The 27,227-nt window shown below is 35.8% G+C and overlaps 1 protein-coding gene across 1 annotated transcript in view; it reads right to left on the bottom strand.

Annotated features, from left to right (window-relative positions):
- Positions 1-1,799: 1,799 nt before the first annotated feature.
- Positions 1,800-27,227, bottom strand: part of LOC142520796 (midasin-like) — a 39,014-nt gene continuing 13,586 nt past the window's right edge. Inside the window, 55 exon segments of the mRNA XM_075623924.1 lie at positions 1,800-1,941; positions 2,028-2,153; positions 2,249-2,359; positions 2,509-2,688; positions 2,836-3,117; positions 3,195-4,895; positions 4,993-5,196; positions 5,484-5,600; positions 5,684-5,974; positions 6,117-6,341; positions 6,431-6,589; positions 6,675-6,896; positions 7,671-7,904; positions 8,031-8,257; positions 8,334-8,395; positions 8,472-8,635; positions 8,797-8,953; positions 9,054-9,122; positions 9,327-9,440; positions 9,508-9,587; positions 10,028-10,140; positions 10,233-10,308; positions 10,661-10,825; positions 10,925-11,055; positions 11,132-11,249; positions 11,937-12,041; positions 12,210-12,431; positions 12,509-12,610; positions 12,794-12,835; positions 12,837-12,980; positions 13,090-13,266; positions 13,377-13,526; positions 13,916-14,032; positions 14,448-14,596; positions 14,732-14,882; positions 15,144-15,233; positions 15,333-15,474; positions 16,690-16,763; positions 16,854-16,939; positions 17,013-17,148; positions 17,257-17,508; positions 17,600-17,679; positions 18,375-18,482; positions 18,732-18,912; positions 19,032-20,462; positions 20,567-21,453; positions 21,536-21,743; positions 21,885-22,049; positions 22,518-22,583; positions 22,664-22,753; positions 22,849-22,949; positions 23,097-23,195; positions 24,104-24,251; positions 25,032-25,105; positions 25,826-25,976. Of these exon segments, the coding sequence (XP_075480039.1) occupies positions 1,906-1,941; positions 2,028-2,153; positions 2,249-2,359; positions 2,509-2,688; positions 2,836-3,117; positions 3,195-4,895; positions 4,993-5,196; positions 5,484-5,600; positions 5,684-5,974; positions 6,117-6,341; positions 6,431-6,589; positions 6,675-6,896; positions 7,671-7,904; positions 8,031-8,257; positions 8,334-8,395; positions 8,472-8,635; positions 8,797-8,953; positions 9,054-9,122; positions 9,327-9,440; positions 9,508-9,587; positions 10,028-10,140; positions 10,233-10,308; positions 10,661-10,825; positions 10,925-11,055; positions 11,132-11,249; positions 11,937-12,041; positions 12,210-12,431; positions 12,509-12,610; positions 12,794-12,835; positions 12,837-12,980; positions 13,090-13,266; positions 13,377-13,526; positions 13,916-14,032; positions 14,448-14,596; positions 14,732-14,882; positions 15,144-15,233; positions 15,333-15,474; positions 16,690-16,763; positions 16,854-16,939; positions 17,013-17,148; positions 17,257-17,508; positions 17,600-17,679; positions 18,375-18,482; positions 18,732-18,912; positions 19,032-20,462; positions 20,567-21,453; positions 21,536-21,743; positions 21,885-22,049; positions 22,518-22,583; positions 22,664-22,753; positions 22,849-22,949; positions 23,097-23,195; positions 24,104-24,251; positions 25,032-25,105; positions 25,826-25,976 (11,292 nt within the window). The 3' untranslated portion in view covers positions 1,800-1,905.

Genomic DNA, 27,227 nt, shown 5'->3' with positions numbered 1-27,227 from the left:
AGAAAATAGAAGACAATAGGAGATAAGGAAAATATATGCTGAAGAAGAAAAGATAAGAGCTAAATAAGAAAAAAGGAAACGTGACTAGTCGAAGCGAAGTGGTGGAAGATCCTGATTTAGTATAGGTTTAATTTCATGCACGTATGTGTATTAGGTTTTATTGCTTTCTTTTTCTTCTTCATTATAATAATGAAATTCATTATCTAAATGAAATTTATTTTTCTTAAAGTTATGATGTTTCTGGGGCAAATGTTTTATCATCACCAAAAAGAAATGATTTATTGAACTAGATCAAACTACCTTTGTATGTATTACACGTACTCGACCGTTCAAATGAAAATTCAGAAGAAGTTATACAACCGATCTCAAGATGCAAAGCTATCCAACTATTTCAACATTAGTAGCATAATTGATCTATTCAACTGCTCGAGTTCTCAAGACTGGCGCATATGTTCAGTTAATTGTTCATTCCATTTGAAAACAGTTAAGTACAGATGTATTTAGATACAAGCCACATATCTTACAAGGATCTTACCTACTTTATAAGAAAATTTGGTTGACTGATCATTGACTACAAACAAGATATTAGACAAACAAATTTTTTCCTTAAAAGACATAACTCAGAACTGGTTACTTTTTGCTATCAGCGACCATTTTTTCCCTCGTTTGGTAAAAGCCAAATTGATCATTAATTGAAGCGTATAATGAATGAAGAAACGATGGCGACAACAATAATTTTGCATTTATGAGCTTACAGTCGAACGTTGAACGAGCAAATAGAAATAATACTATAAATAGAGGACACCAAGAAGAGCTATACACACGAGACTTTTACTTATCTGATGTAATAACACAACAAGCTTGCATTCTCTAAAAAATTTTCTGAGCATTTCTGATCAAACTTTTCTTGCACAGAAAATCCACAATAAAAATAAAATAAAATTTTATGCTAGAATAAATCGCAAGTGGACGAGTCAAGTTATAATATAGTGTACGAAATACGAGTATCGTTCTCATATAGATTGATTACACAAATTTAATTTAAACACAATTCTTTAGTTCACTAAAACGAAAATTGAATTGATTAATAAATTAAATTGAAGATTAACTAAAATAATTTACTAACACAATATAAATAATATAAATCAAATTAATAAACAAACAATTGTTAGTACTTTGGTTCACCTATGTCTGAATCTCTTCGAACGATCGAATTTCAATTATTAAGTCGTGTTTTTTGACGGTATGTGCCTTTTGATAGAATTCTTGAGAGAATCTTAATCTGCCAAAGCTGCTCGTTTCAGGTTGAATTGTACTATTAAGAATATTGCATTATGTCATTAGGATTTCTTGAACTTACATTAAGAATGTATGATCAGTTGAATGTCAATTGCTCAACAAAAGCAATCAAGAGGCTGTTAGATCTGCTACACAGATGTGAGATTTCATTGTTGAAATAACAAAATGATAATTGTTAAAACTTTGTTTACGATCAAAACAAAAGGTGTTTGTCGTGTTTGTCTCAATTTTTCATTCGGTTCCTTTGAATATATTAGTTCCTTAACAACAACAACAACAACAACAATAATAAAAGAATGGTAAATTTATCATTGTATGGATGGCTATTTAAGTATGCGCATAGGGTGTTTTTGGCCACGTTCCCAATGTCGTCATTGATCGACTTCAAAATATTCGATATGATCGAGCTGACATATGTTGAATCAGTATGGCAACCGCTGTTCTTTCTCCAATATGCCCATTTGTACTCATTCCTAGCCTTGACGATTATCACTACGAGAATTACACATATGCTGGTTGGCAGAAAGTCGAGCATGTACTGAAGACTATGGGGCACCATTCCCATCCGTTAGTGTGAGAAATGGGGCAAAATGTACTCATCCCTTGTCATTGCTCATTTGAGTATTGAATAAGCTCAAACCACTGATTGGAACAAGTTGACAAGTATTACGATTAGGTTTCACATTCAAGAAAGATACAACACGATCAGATTATTATTTGAAACTTACTTGTCTCAAAAGATCTGCAAGTGCTCTGGGAAGTGCTTCGATGTTCTTCAGAACAACATAGAATGGGAAAGGAAATGAGTTTAAATATTTGGATTCCTTTATCTCTTCCCCCTCATAAGTAAATTCCTGGAAGTTGCAATCACGTGAGTATCCTTACAAAGGTGGGGATATAATTAGCTATTAAACGAAATTAAGAGACTGATTGAATAGGCATGAATTACCTTAAGGTCTATGATGGACTCGGACTCATTTAACTTTGGGCTATCAAGAAGCAGGAACGCGACCATGCGTTTTTTGCTCAAGATATCTCTGACATAATGTTTCAATTTTTTCTGTGAGGGTGAGAACCAAAAATAATAAACCATTAAAAGGTTGTTAATTGAAAAATAACACAGGTAATGCATAAATGCTGCTTCTTTCGAACACAGAAAATTAAATAAAATTGAAAAACTAGATTTTAGGAACTTAATGAAGAGTTCACCTTCTCATTAAGGCGGCCATCAGATATAATCAATACAAGCTGCTGGAGAGGATTGTACCCTGAAGGGAGCCGAGCATGCATGGCAGCAGTGTCGAGCATGTTCTTCAGATATTTCAGTAGATCAGCCATGGGTTCTTCAGTGATCTTATTCTCTTGCTTAAAGGTCAAATTTGATATCATCTGTCCCATGGTAACAGTGTAGGCAAGTATGATTTACATTACAGGAAGCATAGGTTAAACTCAGTATATTATCCTTATTTCGAGTCTTAAATACAAGAAGATGACTTTAAATTATAACAAATAAAAGGTAGTGGCAGCGAAACGAACCTTGATCCCAGCCTCAGCAGTAAAAGATTGGTCAAAGTTGTGAAGCAATTTGATGTTACCCTGCCGCCCAAAACTTGCCACAGCCATTTTTCCCACATCCAGCAGGGACATTGCACGACAAACTGTCACCAATGCTTCAATGGCAAAACCTCCACAATTACCTTCTGACATGCTGCGGGAATCATCCACAGCAATGACAACTTGGTAATCACGTTTACTTGGCTTGGTCCGCCGGAGCCATATATTATCTTTGATCCAACCGCTGGCAACACATGCAATTACCTGGAAATTCAAATATGAGATGGATCCAATCATGCAACGTCGAAAACAGTTCAAAAATTAGATCTCAACGCAATTACCTTCCTCATGTTAACTTTTTTACCAGTCCGGTAATACCCTTCGAGCCTGCTAGCTTGAGTGGGTTCCATGACCAGACGTAACTGTTCAGATAACTCCTGAGACAACCTTGTCGTGAGCAAATCATATTTTTTCCACAGAGTGACCGCATCATCCCTCGCTTCGTTGGATTGCTCAGAGCAATGGGCTTTACCCAGCTCATCATCACTCATTGGAAACATGGTAAGTTGATTGAAGTCCTCATGCATGGGCCTTTGTACAGATACCGAATTCGACACTCTAGTCTGATCTAAGCCATGAACACCATCACCTTCTTTGGATTCCTTCAGCTGCTTCTCTAAAACTGACTTATTTTGCTGCTTTTTATTGTCATCTACAGAAGGCAAAGCTGAAATTTTGTTTGGGCCAGCTTCAGAAGTCAGTTCGTCAATTTTAATATCAGTGGACGGATCTTGCACATCAGTGTTCCCTGTATCCCTGTTGGCATCATTTTGAGCTACATCTCCATTGATTTGGTCAGCTGTTGCAGGTCCAAGTGCTTGAGCACAACCCTCATATTCAGCAGTATATCCATATTCATCTATGATATCGTCCATAAAATCATCCGAGTATTCAATTTGATCCTGAAGGTCAAGAGACACTTTAACTCTCTCTTTCCATCCATCAAGAGCATTGCCAACACTGCGACAGGGGTTCGGCAGAGATTTCGGAATAACAGACTCAGAACGAGGTTGTGATGTTCTGGGTTGTTCTTGGCTTAATTTCTTCCCGTTTTCAGAGTCAGCAACCTTCACTTCGAATTGCGAGGAATTGTGTAGACCACTTGCTGGAGCAAGTTCATTCATAGTTTCGTTAAAATTGGATAACATTTCATCTGCTGCTGCAAAATCTCCTATATCAGCTAGTTCAAAATCTTCTTTACGTTGTCCCAAAGATTGAACAGTCGCATTATTGTCATGCACCAAATTAGCAGCAGAGTGAAAAGCATTATTCACTGGCATTCTAATATCCATTCCTGTATCCTTTTCCAAGCCTTTCTCCTCAGTGGCGGCTGTTTCAGAATTCATGCCAGACTGCTCCAAGTCTGTGTTTTCCAGGTATTCATTCATTACATTACTCTTTTCCTCATCATTCTTTGAATCCAAAGCATTCAAGTCCTCTGATGATTCGCCATCTTCCATAGGCTCGGTAGTTTCTAGCTCGTCCATGTGAACATCTTCTTCAGTCCTTTGATTCTGCTCATCAAGATTTATCCCCGACGGATCTGAAAAAGCATCATCTTTGTCTATATCCATATCTTCTGCACCATCACAACCTTTTTCATTTTCATCTTTTTGTTCACTGGATATGTTTGCATCAAGATCTCCAGCATCCTCATTAACAGTGTCAAGATCTTCCCCAGCCCGAAGCTCTTCATCATTGGAAGTTTTGACTTTCACAGATGGCCCATTCTCGTACTTCTCATTTGCGTGGTGATTGTCATCGTCACCATCCCCATCCCCAAGTTTCGCATCAACTATTTCTCCGTTTGAACCAACTTCTCCCATAGCAGATTCCAGTTGCTCATCCTGATCATCTTCATCTCCATCGTTTCCAGAATCCTCACTAACAGTAAATGTATCTCCATCAAATTCCTGTTCCATCTCTATCCCTTTCTCATTTTCATTTGGAATGTCAAACATAGCACCCCTCTCTTCATTTGGCTTCAGATTAAAAAGAAAAAGGAAAAAAATCACAAGACATGTTTTGTTGTGAAAACAACAGTCAGTATCTGACCGCTTGAAACACATCATATCATACCTTGTCAGATGTTCCAAGGAGCTGATCTTCATCATTTATTTGCTCACTGACATCATTCAGTCCCGAGCCCTCACCCATACCCGTGCCCTTTCCATCTTGAGTTGTTTCTTTCACAATCTCATTTTCTTGATCTTCAGTAGTGCCAAGCCCTTTCGCGAATAATGAAGCAAAAATGTTGGCGAGCACATGAGCCAACATACACACCTACGTGCAAGGAAAATAAAGTACCTCAGGCATACCATCCCATTGTGTTACAAAGTATCGAGCCATCTCAATCTCTGCCTATGCTTCCTTCTTCCGGTCAAGAACAAAAGCAACTTATGCGAGCCACAGAATCAGATTTTATAAGCAAGCTATAATTGAGGTGAGCATATTTTTTCATATTGGATATTATTGTGGTATCATATGCCCTACTTTTCTTTGTGTATCATCCACTTAATAGATAAAACTTAAATAATTCAATTACAAATAGAAGTTTTCAAAAAACTTACCACATTGTGGATCTCTAGAAAATCACTCAAAAGTTTATCACCAAAGGCCAGTATCACTTTCAATAGGTCATACAGACGTCTCAAACGTCCATCTCCATAAGAGTTCAGAACTCCTACCTGAGAAAATAATAAGAGCAAGCAACAATTTAAATATCATAAATTTAAATTCTTCAAGGAGAATACATTATGCATGAACTTACAGCAGATTTATTAATAAGGTCCAACTGTAAAAGTTCTGTATCTTTCTCAAATAAGGTTTTCCACTTCTTCATATCTATCAGTGACTCTTCAGTAAGTGCAAAATCACACTTCAAAGACGCAACTCTCTGAAATACACCCAGGACATTCTCATATGTGCTCTCAAGGGGATCATGAAAACCCGAATTTGATTCAGTTACATTTCCATCACCGTGATCTGGATTCCTGTCACCACTATTTGGGAGATTTCTTTCTTGTAAAGAAGAATTAAACTCTTGGGAAATTCTTTGAGCCTGAAAAAGGTTAGAATGCTCAAATTGGAGTTCTATCAAGCATTTTCTTCATAGAAAATATTATCAACATGTTCATTTATCATCACAAGATACCATCAAGCTCAAAGACCAACTGTGTTTTTTGTATGGATTTAGCATCTACCTCTTTAAATAAATCTTCGAAATGCCCAATCAGGATATCTGTAACAGCCACTTTTCCATCTTCTGTATCACGGAGTGCGGAAAGATTGTTTTTGAAGGTCTTAATTAACTGAAAGTTTTCTTTTACCAACAGCTCCATTTCTTTAGTCACACCATAAGGTTGCAACTCAATTTCATTCATTGCTACATTTCCATTACTTCCCAGAAGATGACGATCCAGCAAATCCTGTCAGTAAGTGTCAGTTAAAATAAGATGTCATTTTTCAAAATTCAAACCGATATAGATGCCCAACAGCATCATAACTAAACATATACCTTAGATTTCTGAAAGTCATCACGGATTTTCTGAATGAACAAACGAATCTTTTCAGCTCCACTTTTGACAGTTGAACAAGTGCTCAGATGAGTGTTCTCAAATGTTAGCAGCAACAAATGTGCTTCATATATCATGGTACAGAAACCATCGAAGAGTTGCTGCAACAGTTGCAGAAAAAGTGGTCAGACTTTGAGGTAAAAGAATATCAGCCAGTTGCTTCAGGTTAAGTTACAGGTAGAGAACCTTTTGTTGCCTCATGCATTTGAAAGTGGGGTATTGGTTCTTCGAAAAAGAGAAATCGTTGATAGTGTCCTCAGCCGAATGAATGGAACTGGAGAACAAATTTGATAATCGCAACAAGCATTGTCTCAAGCATTTGAGTTTTTCTGCAAAAAGATATGCAGCAGACCTTTGCTCTTGTTGAATCTCAAGAAGATGATCAACATAAGAACCTGATGTTTGGACCTATACATGAGAGGATGATATTACATCATAACTGAGGAAATACAGAGGAACTAAACATCTTTTTATCGGTGTTCTAAATGGCGGGAGGCGGTCGCCTAGACAGGAGGCAGCCATCAACCGCACCGCCTTTGCCCGAGGTGGTTATGTAGGCGGTTGAAGGTGAGATGGGCAGGACGAGGTGGGTTTAGGCAGTCAAAAGTCAACAAAATTTTGAAATCCTACTTTATCAATACATTATGCACTCTCTCCTCTTCAAAACACAATAGTCAACCCAATCAACCACAAGTGCTACATGCCCTACCTTCTTCCGCCTCAAACCTCCGCCGTTGACCGGCCAACTAGGTTAGAACTATTATCACAATAGTATATTACGTTTTTGGTATTAACGTGGTGATAAATCTTTATTTGTACCTTGTATAAATTGTATTCTATTGCATGAAGATTATTTATGCATAAACATCATTTAATTTATGCATATATTGCAATATAATAAAAGCAGAATAAAAAAATTCAGCCGCGTTACACCGCCATTTACAACACTGCCTTTTATTCAATAATAAAATTTCAAAACTACCATATTAACAAAGATAAAGATGTTTTTGACGAAGGCATACAGAAAAATAAAACAGCGATACGAGAAAAAGCTCCTATATCTTCTTTATTGGGTCACGGAAAATATCATTTTAGTTATACCTTAATAACAAATTATGTACATAGATCTAAACAACGAATCAACGATTTCATCAAATTGAAATAATTTTCTCTACCATGTACCTGTACGAGACTAAAATCCTTGTGGAAATTCTGACTTATTTGCTCTAGAGTTTGCATTGAAGAAATGCTCTTGAAATAGTATTTATTGGCTGTATTCCATATAGACTCACTGGATGAGCTCTGAAAGAGGTCAAGATCAAAATCGGAATTTCCAGAAGAAATATCACTTTCAGACAACAGTAAATGTTGCACGTCATAGGATGGCTGCAGAAGCCAGGATCTCCTAAATTCATCCTACATGATATAGCAGAAATCAATTGAAAAGTAGTATATTGATTTTTAAGATTGAAATGTAAGTTGGGACCCATAAGGCCACAAATAAAATCAAGAATAACAAAAATATATATACTGCAATATTACCTTGACAAATGTTCTACGCTTGGACAAGCCACAATTATCAAGGAGTCTCAAAAGGTCAGAGAATGCTCTCCTTTTCCTCAAATTCTTATGTTTATTCTCCCAAAGTTCGTCAGAGTGAAGTAGAGAGGTGTAAATTTTTCCGATTGTATGCCATGACTCTTTTCTTTCCCAGTATGAAAGGCATGAAGATGGTGAAGGAACGGTGCAGTTGATGTCATCCATATTTCCTGCATAGTTTGGAAGCATTTAAACAAACAACGAAACAAGCCGTATGCAATTAAGATGAGATAATTTGGAGACTACCTCCTATATTTTTCAAACTCAACTCTACAGTTCCCCACCAATTGGCAAACCACGCCGAGCTGCTACAATGGGTTAAGATTTAATACTTTATGCAAAGATGCAGAAAAATACATGAAACAAAAGGAAATAAAAGTCCACCTGTCTTTAGCTTTACATTGTGCTCGGTTGCAGACAGTATCAAGAAGATTCCTTCTTATATCATAGGGATCAGGAAGGTGGCCAATGCCTTGAATAGATTGGTTGTTTATCTCCGCCCTAGGGGCTTGTTCAAGAAAAGGAATCAGAGGTTGTTGGAGCAAGTCCTGTGAAGATAAGACAAAGAAGATAAATTACAAGGCATTGAAAGGGAAAATGGACATGCATCGATCAGCAAACAAATGACCACGTACACAACATATGTCACAATATTTTGTAGAAGTGCATTGATTCAAATCTGTCTCGTTGATAGAGATCATATGCTTACCATAAACTTTTGTACGATCTTTTTTAATTCTTGTCTGGTTCTTTTCATGTTTTCAAAGGCCAAGTGATTCTCAATGTGGTCCCAATGGCACTTCTTCAAAAATGCCGTCAACTCCGTCTCGATGTTTCTTCTGTGTGTTTGGATATGTTCCAAAATTCTTTTGCAGAAATAAAGAAATATTAATTTCCGAAAAACCCTCATAAGTTGTTTTGAGACAAGCATTATGGACCCCGAATTTCAGGAAACTGGACTCTTACCTTGGCAAGAATTGCACACAGAAGCCAAAAGTATTGTATAAAATTTTCACATTCTCCACTTGACAAGGGCTGCACAATTCATTAGACATTATCAACACAATCTTTATCCTTTCGAAATAAATAATAAAATGGCTTCATGCCCAAACTATTGAATGAAAACAAAAGGTTAATGTCAATCTGCCACAGAGGCAAAGAGCCAGCATTACTACAAGAAGATAGCTGAAAGATTACTACACAGAAAAACCTAAACAAAAACGTGCAATTCTGTTTTACCTTTCATCAGACATTTGTCTTCTCTCTCTGATAATATGCCCATGGAGAGAGAGAACTAATTGAAGTTGCTTTTTAAAGTCTCCAACCCTGGATGTCCTAAAAAAATCTTCCATGCTGCATATTTATTAAGTATTAGCAGTTTCTCAACAAAAATTCAAGAAAATAAAAACTGAACACGTGCCTTCCAATTGTTGATAGCTTGTATTGATTGATATCCCCAGTATGGCTACGTTGAAAAACCGAATACAACGGAAACCACAACTGCAAGGAAGTACAAGAAAAAACTAAAATATCAATTGCATTATAGGACATGAAAAGGAGAGTTTGATTGCTAGGAGCTTCAATACTATCCATTCTACTAAGCTTGGTTTGCATACCAAGTTGAGGTTACTTATAGCAATGATGAATTGATTATTTTAATGACACCAATAAAAGCACAATTAACTGTGAAATGCAACCCAAATTAAAATTGAATTTCAAAATGCATGAGAAAGGAAGTCATGCTATATCAAATATCCTAGTTTTGAGTTGAGATACTTGGTTAATATGAGCCGACCCACTTAGTGGGATAAAGGCCTGGGTGTTGTGTGTTGTTGTATACTTGGTTCATATGATTGTCATTGAAAAGGAAAGTTCAACAGTACGTCGCTTCAACTAGAGAGTAGCCAAGAAAAATAAAAAACAGGAAATTAGAATCCTACTTTTGCAGCACTTCTTTCAATCTGAGATTCAACTTCATCTAGCAGTGCAGGCCAAGATTCAAACTCCAACTTACGCCATGAAGAAATCACAGCGAAAATTGGTTCCAATTGATCTAGAAATACAAAATTCAGAGGGACAACAAACAAGATGATTTATGTTTCACCAGAATGCAAATAATAATGCATTTGAAAGTAGATAAGTTACCTGATAGAGGAAATTTCACCACTGTTTCTCGCGCAGTTCGTATCCTGCTAAGCAGGAACTGCAAACCCGAAAGAGCCTTCAAAAAGAAAATTAAGTGACACTTAAATGTTAGGAGCTAAAAATATAGATCCAGAATAACTGATACTAGGATTATTTGAATATGATATGTAACATTGTCAACTGGGAACTCTGGAACTGGGATTGGGATTGGGAGGATATAGGATCTGGAAATGGCCTAAACAAACATCTCAAGTCCACATCTACTGTTCAAAATCAAGAGTTTTTATTCTAGAATAGAACACAGTATGTTGGGCTAATATTTCATCTCACCAAGGAACAAGAATTTCACCTCCAGTAAATAATGCATATTTTTACTAATTGCCATAACATGCGACTCTCTGTAGTAAACAAGCATGAAAATAATATACCTTGGCAAGTGGAGTGTCAAGAGGTAGAGCTAAAATCATGTCAATAACTTCCAAAATTTTTTGAAGAGCAGGATGATCATCCCATTCTTTCAACAGAAACAATATTCTCTGTTTAAGAATGGAAATCGGCTTAACCAATTTTGCCAACACGGGTGAATTTGAATCCTAAAATGAGAACCGAAGAGAGAGGAAACATAAGAATTTTTTTAGAAAATACCGTGTCGTAAGAAAATTAGAAAAGCAAATATGGAAGGAAAAAGTCACCTTGTAAAAGTTGTAGGCAGAAGTTGATTTTGTAGAATGGCCGAACTTATTAGCATGCTCCAAACAGAGGCAAAGTAAGTGCTCTGGAGCAATCTTTGCATCGAAAATGGAGGAGAATGAACCATTTAAACCTGGAATCAATAGAACACAAGAATTTTGATCAAGTACGAAAAAAATAATAGGGACAAATCATGCAACAATAATCACCTTGCATCATTTCCATTCCAAGCATGTAAGTGCCATGGAACGAAGACAGCCTCTCCGCATCAGAAACACTTTTTTTTGGATACATGCTCTCTGAATCAGACACTCGACTACTGGAAAACTGATTATGAAATTTTGTCAACAAGTAGAAGTGAGAAAAAGAGCTTAATGCAATTCAATAAGATTCTCCAGAAAATAAAGTCAACGAGATCCACTCGAAAGTAACATATACGAATCGAGAACAAGCAATAGCATTCATCTTCCCTAAACTCAAAATACATAGTGTGCTTCCAACATATGTCATAACTAGATGATAACTTACGTTTGCATATCATAACAAATATGTTCTCAAGCTCGGGGAAATATGGGCATGTTGTAAAATCACACAACAATTACCAAATTACTTGGTAATACAAAAACCAGCATAAACAAGAAACATATTTACAATGCAATAACTACTGGTCATATGAGCAAGGCATATGTATTACTCTCTCCAGAATTTCATTAGCATACATATAGGTGGCATAACAGCTTCTGCATGGTTCCACATCCATCATGACAACAAATTTGAAGATTCCACCAAAACCAATGGTCCAGTTAAATTGAAAATTCTCAACATTTCTTTATTAGTATATTTGTTTGCAGATTATAATTGCTTTCTTGAAAACAAATTTTTGAGAGGAAATTTTCTGGTTTTATATGATGAGTGTTACCATTTAGACTTGTAGAACATATTATAGGTTTGACATTATGAACTTACACCACACATTAAGTTCTAAAATCCACAAAATGTTCCAGGTAAGCTTACTTTTTTAACAAGGTCCATCGAACCAAATAACTGATTGTGCATGTTGACCATGTCACCCAAATCGGATTCTTCGACTAAGTTCCAATCATTCTCCATAGTTTCAATCTGCATGGAAAAAATGGTACTCCCTCATATAGATCTCACGCTTTGATTTGTAGACCCACAAATTCATATGCATGTCCATTGAAAAATACTGAGAACGTGATAAATGTCTGTGCTTCTGTTACTGCAGGGACAGAGAAAGGGCAAGATTGGGGCCAAAAATATTTTTACCTTCCCATCTAGTTCTTCGGAAAGCATCTCCTGCCACTCTAAGAAGCTATCTTTTGCAAGCAAATTTGAAAATTTTGATACATCAATTTGCGTGATGCTCTCTATCTTGAATGCACGAGCTCTGAATTTGAACCATTGAACCTCCTTTGCCTTTATCTGATGTTTCTGATCCATCCAATTTAACCAATACTGGGAAACCTTATCAAATATCTCTTGCAAGACCTGACAAAACATGGTACAGCATAAAATCATTGCAATGGATGAACTACCGGCTCAGCAACGCAGGCAAGAATTCTCACCTTAAAGGGAGCATCACCAAGGATATGTGCATCAGCTGCAGAAATTTTAATTCGAGCCAGAACATTGTGGTAAACAGCAATATTGAATCGTAAACTTGAGTCCTGCTTAAGAGATAACAAAAATATTAAGCGATGTGATAATTCAGAATAGTGGTGGAATAGCATGGTCATGCCCTGCCTTCATATGAGCAGACCATGATGTTTATCACTAATACAGTAATACTAAGTCACTCATTAAAACAAAAAGGAAACTAAAATTTCCGATTACAGCACAAATTCACATACCATTGTATCACAACCCGAGTCACAAGTAGAGCTGGTTATTTTTTTAAGCAAATCCATGTTGATTCCTGCAATTACTCATTGATAAATCACTATCATGAATTGAAAGTTCAGTATTCCCACCAGCATTCACTGAAATGATTTTTGAGGCATAGCCTCTAGGGAATCTCATAAATTCATAGATTGCATCCTGTCGAAGACACTTCCAGAGTCAAAGGCAAAAGATACGCAAAACAAAAACAAAAAGAAAAAGGCAAAATAAAAGATAGTTCTGATAAAGAAACATGTCTTAAACTAACCAGACACTGCTCCATATTCTGCTGTCCATTAGCATTGCACTCTTTATACAGTACAGGAGGAACAAAGAATGACAAGCCTAATTTCATTTCATAAAGTGCAGCCTGAACTGGTTCAATTACATCAAGGTATGCTGAGTATTCATTTGATAATCTATCAATGAGGCACGATGTTGTCCCCTGAAAATAACAAAATATTTGAAGGAAAAAAAAAACAGAATTTTTGCATACAAAGCAGACAAAATACAAGAATTTTAACGGAAAAAAGTTGATCACCAGTTAAAAACTACCTGCCAATTACGCAATTGGTCAATGATCAGTTGAGTTCTTGGACTTTTAACATTCTTCATCCAGGAAACCAAAGTTGCAACAAAGTTAAGAATATCATCACATTCATGCTTCAATTTTTTAAATTTTTCTGGATTGGGACGAAACACCATCTGATACAGGGGTAGACATCAGCAGGTATATGTGAGAATCACTTTTCCACACAAAAACATAATAATAAGTAATAAAACTTATATTGACGAAAGATCTCACGGTATAAAAGACCTCTATCACAAAAAATACATATTATAGCATCAACTTGCTGCAAATATTATGAACTAACACCAGACCTTCATTTAAAGTTAAGATTTAGTATCTTGTCTCTAATTTTTAACATGAAAAAAAAATCATTTCAGAACAATTAAGGGTGGAAGGGAACTTGGTGGATATGAAAAGGTGGATACATTCAACTATTAATACATAATTCAACCTTTTCACTGATGCTTATAAAATACATATTAAAAACATTTATCCGAAGAAAAAATCAGAGAGACTTGTGGACCTTTCTTCTCAGCCTTCTCCTCTCGGAGTTGAGTCTTTCTAGCAAGTTTATTCTGTTGTAAATAATAGCTTCTCCCAAAGGTGTACTTCCAGCTAAATACATGCATTCTTTCCGAACCTGCGACAACGATGAGATAGGAAAATAAACTAGATCCAAAACCAAGGCAAGGGTTCCAAAAACTGAAACCTAAAATAGGCTATGAATCCAAGGATTTGTCTCTAACTGTTTCCGAACCACAAAGTAAAAATCATAGCCACAATGAATTGCAGCATTTAAGGCAAAAATAAAGACCAAAATAAACCAAATCACACTCTATTGGATCATACATACAATTTGGACAAGCAAACCCTCAGAATTAGAATTCAGTTAATATTTGTCTCACAGTTTGTTAATCAGTGTGCAAGAAAATGGTAGATCCTATACCTTGCATGGAGAAAATTATACAGTATCAAACTGACATGCAGATGAAAAGAAGTGCACAGTCAACAGTGTGGATGAATTTTCGCTGCAAGAATCAAATGATGGACAATACCTGAATCTCGAGCTCAAGTGAAGCTATCATTTCTATAACTTCAGAATACTTGATAGAATATTTTACAGTTGGATCAAGGTCATCACAGCAGATCAAAAGATTGTAGCGCAAGCAACCAATTCGTAGCCATGCATATCCGATTCTTTGCTCTATATCGAAAAAATTTCAAGTGAAACTGTAAGAACAAATATATTAACAAAAAGTAAAGAAAGTGCCACAAGATCAAGCAAAGTATCACCACCAAAGATTTATAACCGAAACGCAATAGTATATTATGTACTAACCATCAGAGGGGCGCAGAGGATAAAGTTCATTCAGCAATGGCTCTGGATAAAGTTCATTCAGCAATGGCTCGATCAAGGAATCAATCAATGATGTAAATACATGGTGGTTCGATGAACCCAGAAGAGAAACCAGATTCTTGATACTTGCTTTCTACAATATTAGACACCGAGTCACACAAGTGGACTTGAAACCAAGAAGTGATAAGCCAACATAATATTGGCAGGAAACTACCACGCAATCAAAAGGCTAAATTCAATTTTTTAAGGGGAACCATCTCTAGTCTCTAGTGCCAAATGCAATGTCACCAAACGAATAAAAAGTTCACCCAAAACCACAGAAGCATATTCACAAAATATCTACTGAAAGTGAATTTCAAGACATACAAAAAGGTAAGCAAGAACGGAGATGTACCGTATCCTTCGATCTATGGATTGATTGAAAGGCAGATCTGATATTTGCAAAACTGGAATCTTCAAATGATTTTTTGTGTGCATAAATAATCTACGAGTACGATACAGAGGGAGGAGGTTACTCAGGATGTGCCAAGGTTTTCCTTTGAAAATGATGATCAAAATCATTTCGTCAAATCAAAATGAGTACCTGCTGGAAGAGAGAACGCGCAGCAGAAAGCATCATGTCATGTGATTTAACCACATTCGCAGAACTGTGCCAGATGTTATGTGAAGCGACCCTAAGCTTGAGCATATGCGCCAGGTACTCTCTAACAGATTCCTTTTTTTGCCTGAGTTTTATAGGAATGCATAAAAGAATCAAACAAATTTGATGGGTGTTGGAAGTCTTGAAAAATTGATGAAAGAAATTAAAGAAAATACCAAAAAATACTACAACAGGAAGGAACCTCACAAGTATAATTTAAGAAATGAAAAACATGAGCTAGCAGCATTTAACTATGATTACAAGTAGCACCCTTAACAATTTAAGATTCATAGTACATACATAAAAATGGGTGCAGTGGACATGTCTATCCTAACATATAGAGTTTGAAAATGTGTGAAAATTGGACGGTGATATTCACATATCAACTTCTAGCAGCGATAATGATAATAAATATTTCTAGAATAGAGAAGTAGACAACACCAATTGACATGATTCATTCTCAAATTGCATATAATGTTTAAAATGAGGTGAACGGGTAATCTAGACGATTATTACAGCACTAAGAAGTCTTTGTAATTTGTAGGTCTATCGTATAAGGGTACTTTCTTCTAGCTTAGAGTCAACCAAGCGGAAGTCGTTGACACGAGTCTTGCAGAAAGCAAACAGATATTAAGAAAATGGAGCAAATCAAGGAAAGAAATTGCGATTAGAGCGGGTCCTAACACTTACATAATGACTTGCAAGAATGGAGACTTGAATGAGTTGACTGAAAACTCAAGAACAAGAAAAGAGATGATGTTTTGTGTCCATAATGTTGGAAGATTTGAATAGAAAAACCATATCAAAGTCTTAAAGGAAACTCAGTTGACAACATATTGATTAATCTATTTCACTTTTGATATGATCAGTATTTTATATTTTCTACATAAATTCAAATGTTGGAAGATTTGAATAGAAAAACCATATCAAAGTCTTAAAGGAAACTCAGTTGACAACATATTGATTAATCTATTTCACTTTTGATATGATCAGTATTTTATATTTTCTACATAAATTCAAATAGACTTTGTTAACATGAAATTTACAACTCGTACAAAAACTTGCCAATTTTTTTTTATTATTAGTACAACATAAGATATGAGAAGAGGACTCAGCAGATTGGAGCTTATTGAGATACAAAGCACTTATTTAATAATACAAGGCTGAAAAGTGAAAATCACAAATTTAAAATCACAAATTACATAGACTAAATTGATTCAGACTTATTTCCTTGCAAGGCTAGAAAAGGAAACAAATTCAAAGTAGCAAGTTAAATTTTTTGATTCAGAAAAGGACTTACAAAATATGGCTGACCAATACCGATTTCAGAGGTCGGAAAAGTTTGTAAGGGATCAAAGTATCATAGCCTGGAATCTGAAGGGAGAGGGTATAAAAAAATTGAGTTTTCTGGACAAAACACACCATTTACACAAAATTGTTAATATTTCACATGTTGCGAAATACCTCTGCCAGCACAGGGCAGGTTTCCCACAGAGTTACGTGCCATTTAAGCCACATCTCCGAAATAAAACTAGAAATTTTTTCAGTCACTGCATCAGAAGATAAGGCATCAATTATCAAAGTACACCATGCCAATGCCCAAATTCACAGAGAAACACTAACCTCGATCAACTGATGCCCAAGCATCTAAGGTCCATATTATTTTTTGGTGGGGCAAGAAGTCTGTTGGAGGCCTTGAAGAATAATTTAGAGAAAAGTTCAAACATGATTCCAAATCACAAGCCATATCAGATAAAGCCTGCAGTGAGTGACAAGATGAAAATGGTGTTATGACATGAGCAAGATTTCCATCCAACCAAAATGTTAAGCGACTGCAAAATGAAAATAAGAACTCCAAAAAATATACACTGTGCTGTTCTTCAATATCAAGCACAACGATCTCTGTAAGATGCTGCAGTAGCTCCAAATCAAGGAATAAAGTGGTTTCATCAACTAAAGGTTGTGTCTCTAACCAACATTCAAAGCCTGACTTTCTACACAATGCATCCGAAGTTAAGAGACAACAAGCAGAAGAATGAGCTGGCCCAGATTCATGTTTTGTAGTCTCCGCTCTCACTTTCAACTTGTGCTTTTCAAAATTCAGCCTTCCCAAAAGCACCTTGGGAAATTATGCATTCAATAGAATATTGTCAAAAAACAAAAACTACAAATAGATTTAAATAAAAGAAAAGGGATGCATGAACACAAACCTGATACATCTCTTCCAGTCGCAGAATACAATCAAAATTACCATCAGCTTTGCCAATAATATATGATGACATGCAAACTCCTTCAGGAAGAAAATCATCCAATCAAAACAAATAGAGTCATCTCATTAGCGCAATTAATTATTTATAAACAAGAAACGGTAACTTCCTTTTCAATATGTTCCTTCTCCGCATATTTTTCAGAGAAAAATGTAAGATCTGATTACACTAGGAGCAATTTTCGAGCCCAATGGAAATTACTTCACCAAAAATCAGATGTAAATAATATTCTCAGGTTCTTTTACCCATTCGTCAAATTCAAATAGTAAATCAAGTCCTACCTAACCATAGTATATGGAGCCTGAAAGAATATGATAGAACTTTTCATTCTTTTTTCGTTTAAAGATGTTCTTTTCCTACATAGTTGAAAGAAATATGCAAAGAAGAAACACATGCAAGGAACAGGGATACCTATTAAGAAAGTTTAATCATAAAAGTAAAATTAAAGCGAAATTCAGTCTATGTTCAACAGAAAAAAGTGGTGGTTATATGACAAATTAATAATACGGAAAGCATCTGTTATATGATGACAATGAGCTTGTCATAAAAATTGCAGTCAAACAATGTCCAAAAGCATAAATGATTTTTTTATTTTGGATAGGAAACAAATTATAGTTATAGATAACAAAAATATCTTAGATTTCCAGAATAGAACACAAAAATGCAAGGGCTAGACCAAACAATAACTCTAGAAAATTTTCCATCCAGAAGAGTCCACCTTGCATTGCGAGAAGTCGAAGTTCAATGTTAGAAGACAAAGCAACAGTTAATGTAACTTCATTGATGTCGTTGTCGTCTGAAGAAGCACTATCAACAACCCCCCCACCTGCAAAACATTTTTTAGACAACAAATGGTTTATAATTCGAACTTTATAACAGAAACATCACAACCGTGCTACAAGGTCTTCCAATTCAAGGGCAAGTATTTTTCCCCGACACAAAACAATCAAGAGAGTATGACATGTCAATTCTTCGTTTTTAAGCATAGATTAAAAAAATTATAAAAAAAATGTCATATGTCATATGCAACATTGAGTATGAACTGCATTACTTGAAAGGGCTCCATCAAGCATACCTAGTTTCAGAAACTCATTTTTCCTTGGCCACACCAGTTCACAAAGGCTAGAAAGTTGACACTGCTTTTGGTACAACTCAGCAGATGGAGGCAAAATTGGATGTCCACCATATGTCCAGAGCAAGGACTTTCTCGAATTCAAATGCAAAGATGAGATTCCTTCCAATTCTTTCATCTTGATCTACATAATAGCAAGTATTTAAACAGTTTGCATGTATTATAGATCCATAATAAGATAAAATATAAAATGCATAATAAAATGGAAAGTGAAAATGGAATATGAACACCACGGTAGCTAACCTGACAAGTTCTTGCTTCTGCAGGACATATTCGGTGCAATTTCATGACATCTTTCATCAAAGACCGCCAATAAATCTGCTGGCAATCAATATGAGATGAAATAATACTGTTCCAGAAAAGTTTATGATGTTCCAGGAGGTCACAGAATGATTCAAAGAGTAAATCAAAAGAAGGCGACTCAGCAAGCACATGAAGCACTTTTTCTTCCATTTTTCTCAGGGAAGCCAAAACAGGTTCAAAAGTTTGTTTGGTCACATTCTTTTGATCGTAACAATCCTCACTGCTCCACTGTCGAAGGCTGAGTCTCAATTGGCTGGAACACTTAATTAAGTTTATTACAAGAATATGGCAGGACTTTAGCTGATCAACAGATGGGAAAAGATCAATAAATCGCATTTCCACTCCCTTTTCTAATAAATCTGAATACCGATTGAAAAATGAAAAGAATGGCTGTAATCGAGTACCAAACCAATCAAACCACTGCATATAAAGATGATAATCATTTTGAGTGGCCTGTTCCATGACCCAATCAGCAGCAAAAATGAGTTTCTTCTCGGCTAAAACCAAATCCACTTCACTTGTAGTGCCGCGATTTACAAGAATACTGTTATCTGAAGCCTTAGGGAACATGAGCTCATGCAACAAAGTAGCATCCAATAGATGAATAATCCTCGATCCACCATCGACACGAGTTTGTCCTTTGGAAACTCTGTTCAAAGTTCTGCTATGGATGAAAGATGCAATTTGAGATCCCATTGATTCCAAATACATACAATTCTGTCTAACACAAGTCTCTTCTGAGTGACAAAAGAAGTCCCTTAATTTCAAGGGGGTTGGCCAGCCTCCTGGTAAACATAACAAGCAATCTTCAGATGTAGTGAATTTATAAAGTTCTGAATTCGACAAATAAGCAGCAGCTGCTTGAGAAACAACATCTTTTCCTTTTTCCTCACCGAAAGAGGAAAGATATGTATGCTCCCAACTAACTTGAATGCTCCAACAAGGCCTATTGCCATTTGTAATGAGCCACTGGAATAACTGCACCCAGCGTGAAAGTTCAAGATGTGTAATGCTAACATTACGATGGGATCCTTCATGCATAGCATAAATGTGGGCCTTGGCCATCATTTCGACCAATTTACCCACAGGAATTCCAGAGAGTGCAATGAATCTTTTAGCATCCCTGACCTCAATCTCATTAAGATTCTTACCACTTTTCTCATCTACCAACCAATATGGTTGCATCATATATATTTCAACCCCTCTATTTCGCATTGCTCGAGATATTTCACCATAGCTAGGATTTACAGTGAGGAACATCCGAAACTTTGGATGAGGGTGAAGAACCACTGGTTTACCTTCAACAATACCACATTCATTTAAAATTATAGATCCAGACTGTTCAACCAAAGAGTTGATCCTATCAAGAACCTAGATGCAATAAATAAGAGACAAACGTAAGCTTCATTAAAAAGGAGGATGAAGCAAGGGTTTACATAATTCATATAATGAAAATAAACAAAAATATTGTGTACCGTGGGATTACAGAGGTTTGCATTCTCTAGAACAATCCATTCCCCATTTTCTATGGCTTTGATTAATAGTCCAGTTACCCATTCAAACTTCTTAGAGTGTCGACCTTTCTTGTTTTCTTCTTCCAATTTTCTAATCATGTTCAGAATGATATCCAGATCATTGTTAGAACAAGATACAGACAATCGTTGTATATCATTGTCCAGCTTTAAATCTTCAACAATTTCAACTAAATGGGGAATAGAATCTCTCATTCTTGGATTGTCAATGTATGTCGCTGAAGAAGCGGTAGGACGGTTACTGATGTTTGATAAGAAGGCCAACCATCGAGCAATTAGATCTTTCCTTCGGATTAATCCTTCTGAAGAAAATTCCAACTGCAAATTGCAGTACTCATTCATATATTTTTCCACTTGAGCAATAGCTAAAAAATAGTGACGGGAGGCATTATGCTGCTCAAAGCATCCGAGTAGATCAGATACGTCAGTAGCAGATGAAAGATTTAATTCATTTAGTACATTTCCAGTCAGTTCTGCCAGCAATCTTATTAGTGAAGTCTTGCCAGAAGATGGAGGACCAACTAATATGCATAACCACTGATGTTTTACACATTGCGCCACACCTTCCAAGCAATGACTTAAACAAGGTAGAATCTTAAGGTCTTTACTGGATAGGCAAGATGACCGATACCTGTACCTTTCAATGGAAATGTTCCCAGCAACAAATGAACAAGGATTGAGCTGTATTCTAGGGTATGGATTTATGAATGGCCTGAAGCCAAATATCTGCTCATATAAATTCAGAACTTCTATTCGATCGGTTGCCGTGCGCATTCTTTGCAGATAAACAACGCTCAGGAAACAGTCGGGTTTTAGCTTCTCTGATGCACCTGAAAATATTCAATCATCGTTCAGAAGAGAATTGAGCTTGTAACACATTTAACTGTATCTATGCAATTGAGTATGAAAAACCTTCAATAATTTCACACGAGCGAATCACATCCCGTAGATTAAACTCCCAAGGGGAACCCTGTTGACCAAATTTGTTGTATACCATGGTCTCTTGGTGTAATCTTTCATTAAATGCCACCAACTTTATCAGCAAAGATCTTTCAATTGTTGGAAACAGCGAGTGACAAATGGAAACATAATCTTCCTCTACTAGCTCATCAACATAAACCTAAAACCAATTGGAAGAGGAAAATCAATACATCAATATAAGCCAGTAACAGTTGAAAAACTGAAAAGGAGCTTCTTAAGAACAATTTTGGTGTACTCAATCTAAAACTCTCATGGTATTCAAATGCAGAAAAGGGTGCACCTTCGTGAATCTATTGAGAAAGGACTTTGGAAGACCCTTCCGCCCCCCTCCTTGACAAGACGGATTTTGACATGCGAAAACTCTGAAAGATGTAGGGCATTTGAAAGCACGACCCAGTTCAGGAATAAAAACTTCAGACCGATGGTCCAAAATGGCATTCAGGCCCTAATTTCCATAGTCAATTGTCAAGTTCAAGTACAACATTAATAATTACTAAGCGAAATATAAGGATATATTATCATATCAAGGAGTGTTTTAGATGTTTCCAATCAAACGAATCTTTTAAAATGAAAATAGACTTGAAAAGCACTTTTCTAGAAGCTTGAAAATGTCAGTCCTCGGCTTCTACTAGCTTTCCATTATAAATTCAAAAAAAATCTTTTCACCGGTATACCTTGCATTAAGAATACTTGCTTCGTTCAAGAAAAACACATAAAAAACAAAGTTCAATAACATATTTTTTAGAATTATGGTTCATACATTGAACTGGCCCAAAGGACATCAGCCATGTTCATAACCAGTTATAGGGAACAAAAATTAAAGGGTCAATAGATCAAGGTAAAAAACTACTCCAACAGAAAAGTTAAATGAAGGTAATACAAGGAATAAGACCACAGTAACGACGGCTAATACCTCCAAGACAGACTGTGGAGCAAGGTTCAGTTCATCCAGCAGAACCCATGATCCGTTTTTCAGTGCCTGGGTTCACAGGACATAATAAATTGCATTTCACCATCAAAAACTAAAGAAAAATCATGTAGACAGACCGAGTACCCAACCTGAAGCAGTATTCCGTCAGACCAGGCAAACTGTATCCCTTCATCACTTTCAACTGGCAAATCTGAACCCAACAGGTCCATAATGTCGGTCTGCGGCATGAAATTCAATCAAAATAATTTAACACCCTATGCAGATATAACAGAAACAAAAGCAGTGCGAGTTTATAACCAACAAGTTCACCAACCTGCTCGGATAAGTTTATTCGTACAACTGCATGTCCAGAGGATCTGCCAAGGGCAACAATTAAACTTGTTTTCCCAACACCTGGACTTCCTTCCAACAAAACTAGTAAAGCATGGAAACCATCAAAATTAGGAATCTTAGTGTATAATTTTATTAAAATTAAGTTCTGTATGGAGATGCATGCATACACACACCAACTTATTGCAAGAACACAAATATGTGATGATATAGTCCACATGAGGAAAATACCAGGCTTGTTAATCTGCATGGCACGAAGCAACCTCAAGGTATTCCTACGAGTGGTGGGGGCCATAAATTCAAATCTCTCCCCACCAACATTGTCGGTACCTGGACAAGATAAACAAGGATGCTTAGGCAATCCAACTACCAATTATCAAATGTAAAGAGACTGCAAATATTATCAACAAAGTTCAACTTGCATATACTGGTGTGAAAAATGAATAGGTGATTTCCTGTGAATAAACTCAAATATGTGATGTAATCCGTTCTCAAGTTTCAGATCAACAGCCTATTTTTATTCAAAGATAGATTCAACCAGATTAATATTTCATTGGGTGTCACTGGAAAAAGAAAATCTTTATGGAAAACTGATTATATATTCGGGAAAGAGCAAAAGGTCAAGAAATTATTGAGAAGTACTCCCAAATGCTTGGGAACTATGGAAAAAAACAATTGAATCTTTGAAAGATTTCAAGGAGGTGTACTTTGTGTTGCATCTCTGGTACTTACGAAAATGAATCTAGTTCATCTTAATTGTGAAGCTGCCTACATTAGTCCATATGTGCGTGTTATGAACGTGTTAAAATTAGGTGTCTAAATTAGATGGTTCACGTCATTCTGCATAAGATTGGTCATGAAGATGTTTACCCATCAATCTTATATTTAATATTTCTCAATACATATCACTTACAAGAAATATTTATATTCCCAAAATTTAATCAATTTTTTACAGGTTCTAGTGTAATATGCAAGATCTATAATGTGATTTTAAAAAATTTTAGAATGAGCCATACAACATCAAGTGATTTTTTCTGTTTAATGTATATCATAATCAAGAGTCGGATGTTTATTCAAGAATAAAGAGTAACTATAAAAAAGGATCAAAAGGAGGCAGAGTGGCAGACATCTATTGACTCCTTACTTTTACAGGAGAGACTTGTTATAATTACAACTTCCATGTCAAAGTACACAACTTCACAAGTTTTCAGGAAAATTAGAGTTATTCGAGTTATTACCTTTCTCTATATAGAAAGGATGTATTCCAAAAATATTGTCACACTCCATGTCATTGGCCTGAGACAAAACTGTTGAACTTCCAGAATCAACCCAACCATAGTCATTGAGGGTGTCGAGAATTGGGGAATTGGGAAATTTCATGTGATCCTGTATTGAGGGGCAGGAAAAATAGCATTTCATAAAATAATCTATAGAGTAAAAATGTATCATAATTGAATATCTCTATCTAAAACATTGTTTAAACAGCATAGGACAAGTTTCAATCCATATATTGTTGCATGTGGCGAATTTTTCCCATGGGTAACCTAGTAAGATAATTGGACTGCATTACAAATTTGAAAGATGCTGATTGATATGGTAAAATGTGAGACAAGACTTCATCATGTATGAAATGCAAACAGAAAATACTTTTTTTGATAGGAAACTGAATAGCATTAATAAAAAAGAAAGATAATTACAAAAGTAAACCAAAGGTCAACTCGACAACAAAGATCTACAAAAAAAAACTAAAAAGAGCAGCCTGCTGACAAAAATAAGACTCCAATCCCTTGATAAGTCTGGCATACAGAAAAATTTAAAATCCGCATTCGATTGAAGCCAACAAGGAACCCTAAATTGGAAAATACTAATCTGTAATATATCAGAGAATCTGTTTCTAGCATTATCAATCTCATCCTTGTTGGCTACAGCTAGCGATGCAGTTCTGACGCTCGCTGATAATAATAATAAACTACAAAGAAGGCAACCCTGAGGGAAGAACACATGAACAGTAAAAATTTGGGCTTTCTATTCTCATCATTGACATTCCTTATTGTGCAAAATGCTCACAAATGAAAGTAAAGGGTCATTTACATTTTCTCAATACTTGTAAATTAATTTGTTCTCCCCCAACAACCCAAAGACCAGCCTTGTAACAAAATTGTTCACCTTGAGTTTATTCAGGAGGAAATGAAGACATTCGAATCTCAGCTGTGCGGCATCACTTTTAGATATATTTGTACCTGGAGAGCATAGAGACCCAGAACAGAAGAAATCTACTGAATATCATAACAAAAATAGCAACAGCAATGACTCGGCAACTATACTTGGAATGAGTATAAAACAACCAAATCAAAAAGATATATCCTTTACAAACCCCACCATGCAACAAAATACTCCGAGCTACAATTCCATACACTGTATGCTGATACCTGGATGATCCACTCACCAGAGAACAGTTCATAGACGAAAATCAATTAACTTTAAGAAATGGATAATAGCCCCACTCGTTACAGATAAGGTAGAAACACTAAATCAGCTCTATGGGACAAACTATAATTATCTGCCATCAAAAGTTGATCTATCGACATCTTTCCTATCAAACCTGGTGATTTAATAAATAGCGCCCCAAAAATTTAAAAATAATTGACCTAGAAATCCAAATATCTTACAAGCCATAAACACATTATAATGATAGATTTCAAACAGGACTTCGACCAGACCAAGGCATAATATGATGAGATTCGAGAGTGAATTTAAAAGACAAGGAAGCCTTAACATAATGGAAAGTCTATGGAAAACACAATTCATCCGGACCAGGGTCCACGAACACAATGTCTATCTAAGTGGTAGTTGGAGACAAATGTACAAGTGATGCGACAACATTTAGAGCTTGGTCATGGTAATATTAATAAAATTATCAAACAGCTATATTACTTCGAGCCACCAGAGTACACATATACCTAAACTAAGTCCATCCAAGGCAACAAGAAATGCTCCATGAATCAATGCAGATTCCGCCGGCAGACTTCTTTTAGTCACATTGATAAAAGATACCCAGGACAAGATATCTCTCACAGTAAGTAATCTTCCTGTCTGTAACAGGTTGAACCACTGAGAATGATAATTAGAATAAGTTAGAACCAGAACTGAAAAGATTAAAAAAAAAGAACTGAAAAGATAAATGCTCCAGAGGAGAAAACTGCTTCAATTGTAATCTCAGCGAGGAATGAGTCTCACATTAAGGACACAAAAAGCTAGGAAAAATAAATGAATAAATAAATAATTGAAAAAAATAAAGTATGTCTTAACATATGGCATGGGAAAAGAAATCCAAGATAATTAGCACTTGAAAACCTGGACCATGCTTGTTGGTAAATATGTCAAAACAAAAATCATGGAAATGAATAAATTTTGTGCTTAAGCCTATGTTAATACCTCTAAATTAGGATACAGAAATAAATTTTCAGACTGCGATTGAAATGGCACACCACACACGGCAACACACAATATGCTGCCATTATCACATGCTTTAAAATAAGGTCACTCACCAAAACGCAAGCTGCTCATCTCGTTTGATAATCACTCATCAATGCTATAGCTTGGCACTTTGTGTTGCTATTTTAAATGGTTAGGTGAAATGGAGGTGGATAAAAGAACAGGTGATGACAAGAGATGGACTAGCATTGGGAGGCTCGTTACTTCAATTAGTCCCCATTTTTCTCGAATGCATACCTTAGTTGTTGAGAAGGTTGCCCAAAAGCGGAATATAACGCATTCCCGGTAAAACTTACAAGTTAACGAATAACAATGGTGGCTAGGGTTGTTTCTATGATAATTATATTCTCTAATTTCAATTAAGAATCCACTGGAGCCTTTAGGAACAGCCTTTCTAATTGCAAATGCTTATTCATTTTACATTTTACTAACTCATGATCAGATTTTGGTAAACAAATAACTTACAATTTAAAACAGACTTTTCAAGTAATTAAATATTATTGAATGGATGAAAACGGCACTGGATGAACAAAAAGTTATGACGGTGCAAAATGAGTTGGTTGCTACAAGAAATAAACAATTTATTGAAACACTAATGATTGTTTGAAATAAAATTAAACGAATTTGTTCTTTCTCTTCCTTTTTAAATTACCGTTGAACGAGCAACTTAAAAGTTGTGAATGCTGCGCTGGTGGAAGGATATCGCAGCTTTTTCTAATTTCAGACTCTCATATCATTTAGGAAAATGAAGGATCGACAATTTTCTTATCTCTTGCTGGTATAAACTAAGATAATTTACATGATACACTCCTAAAAAAATAAGAAGCATGCTTAATCAAGGAATTTCAATCACGTAGAAAAGGAAAA

The sequence above is a fragment of the Primulina tabacum genome, chromosome 12 (genome assembly GCF_025594145.1).
Source record: "Primulina tabacum isolate GXHZ01 chromosome 12, ASM2559414v2, whole genome shotgun sequence".
In the NCBI taxonomy this organism is placed as follows: domain Eukaryota; kingdom Viridiplantae; phylum Streptophyta; class Magnoliopsida; order Lamiales; family Gesneriaceae; genus Primulina; species Primulina tabacum.
This window is presented reverse-complemented; position numbering and strand designations above follow the sequence as displayed.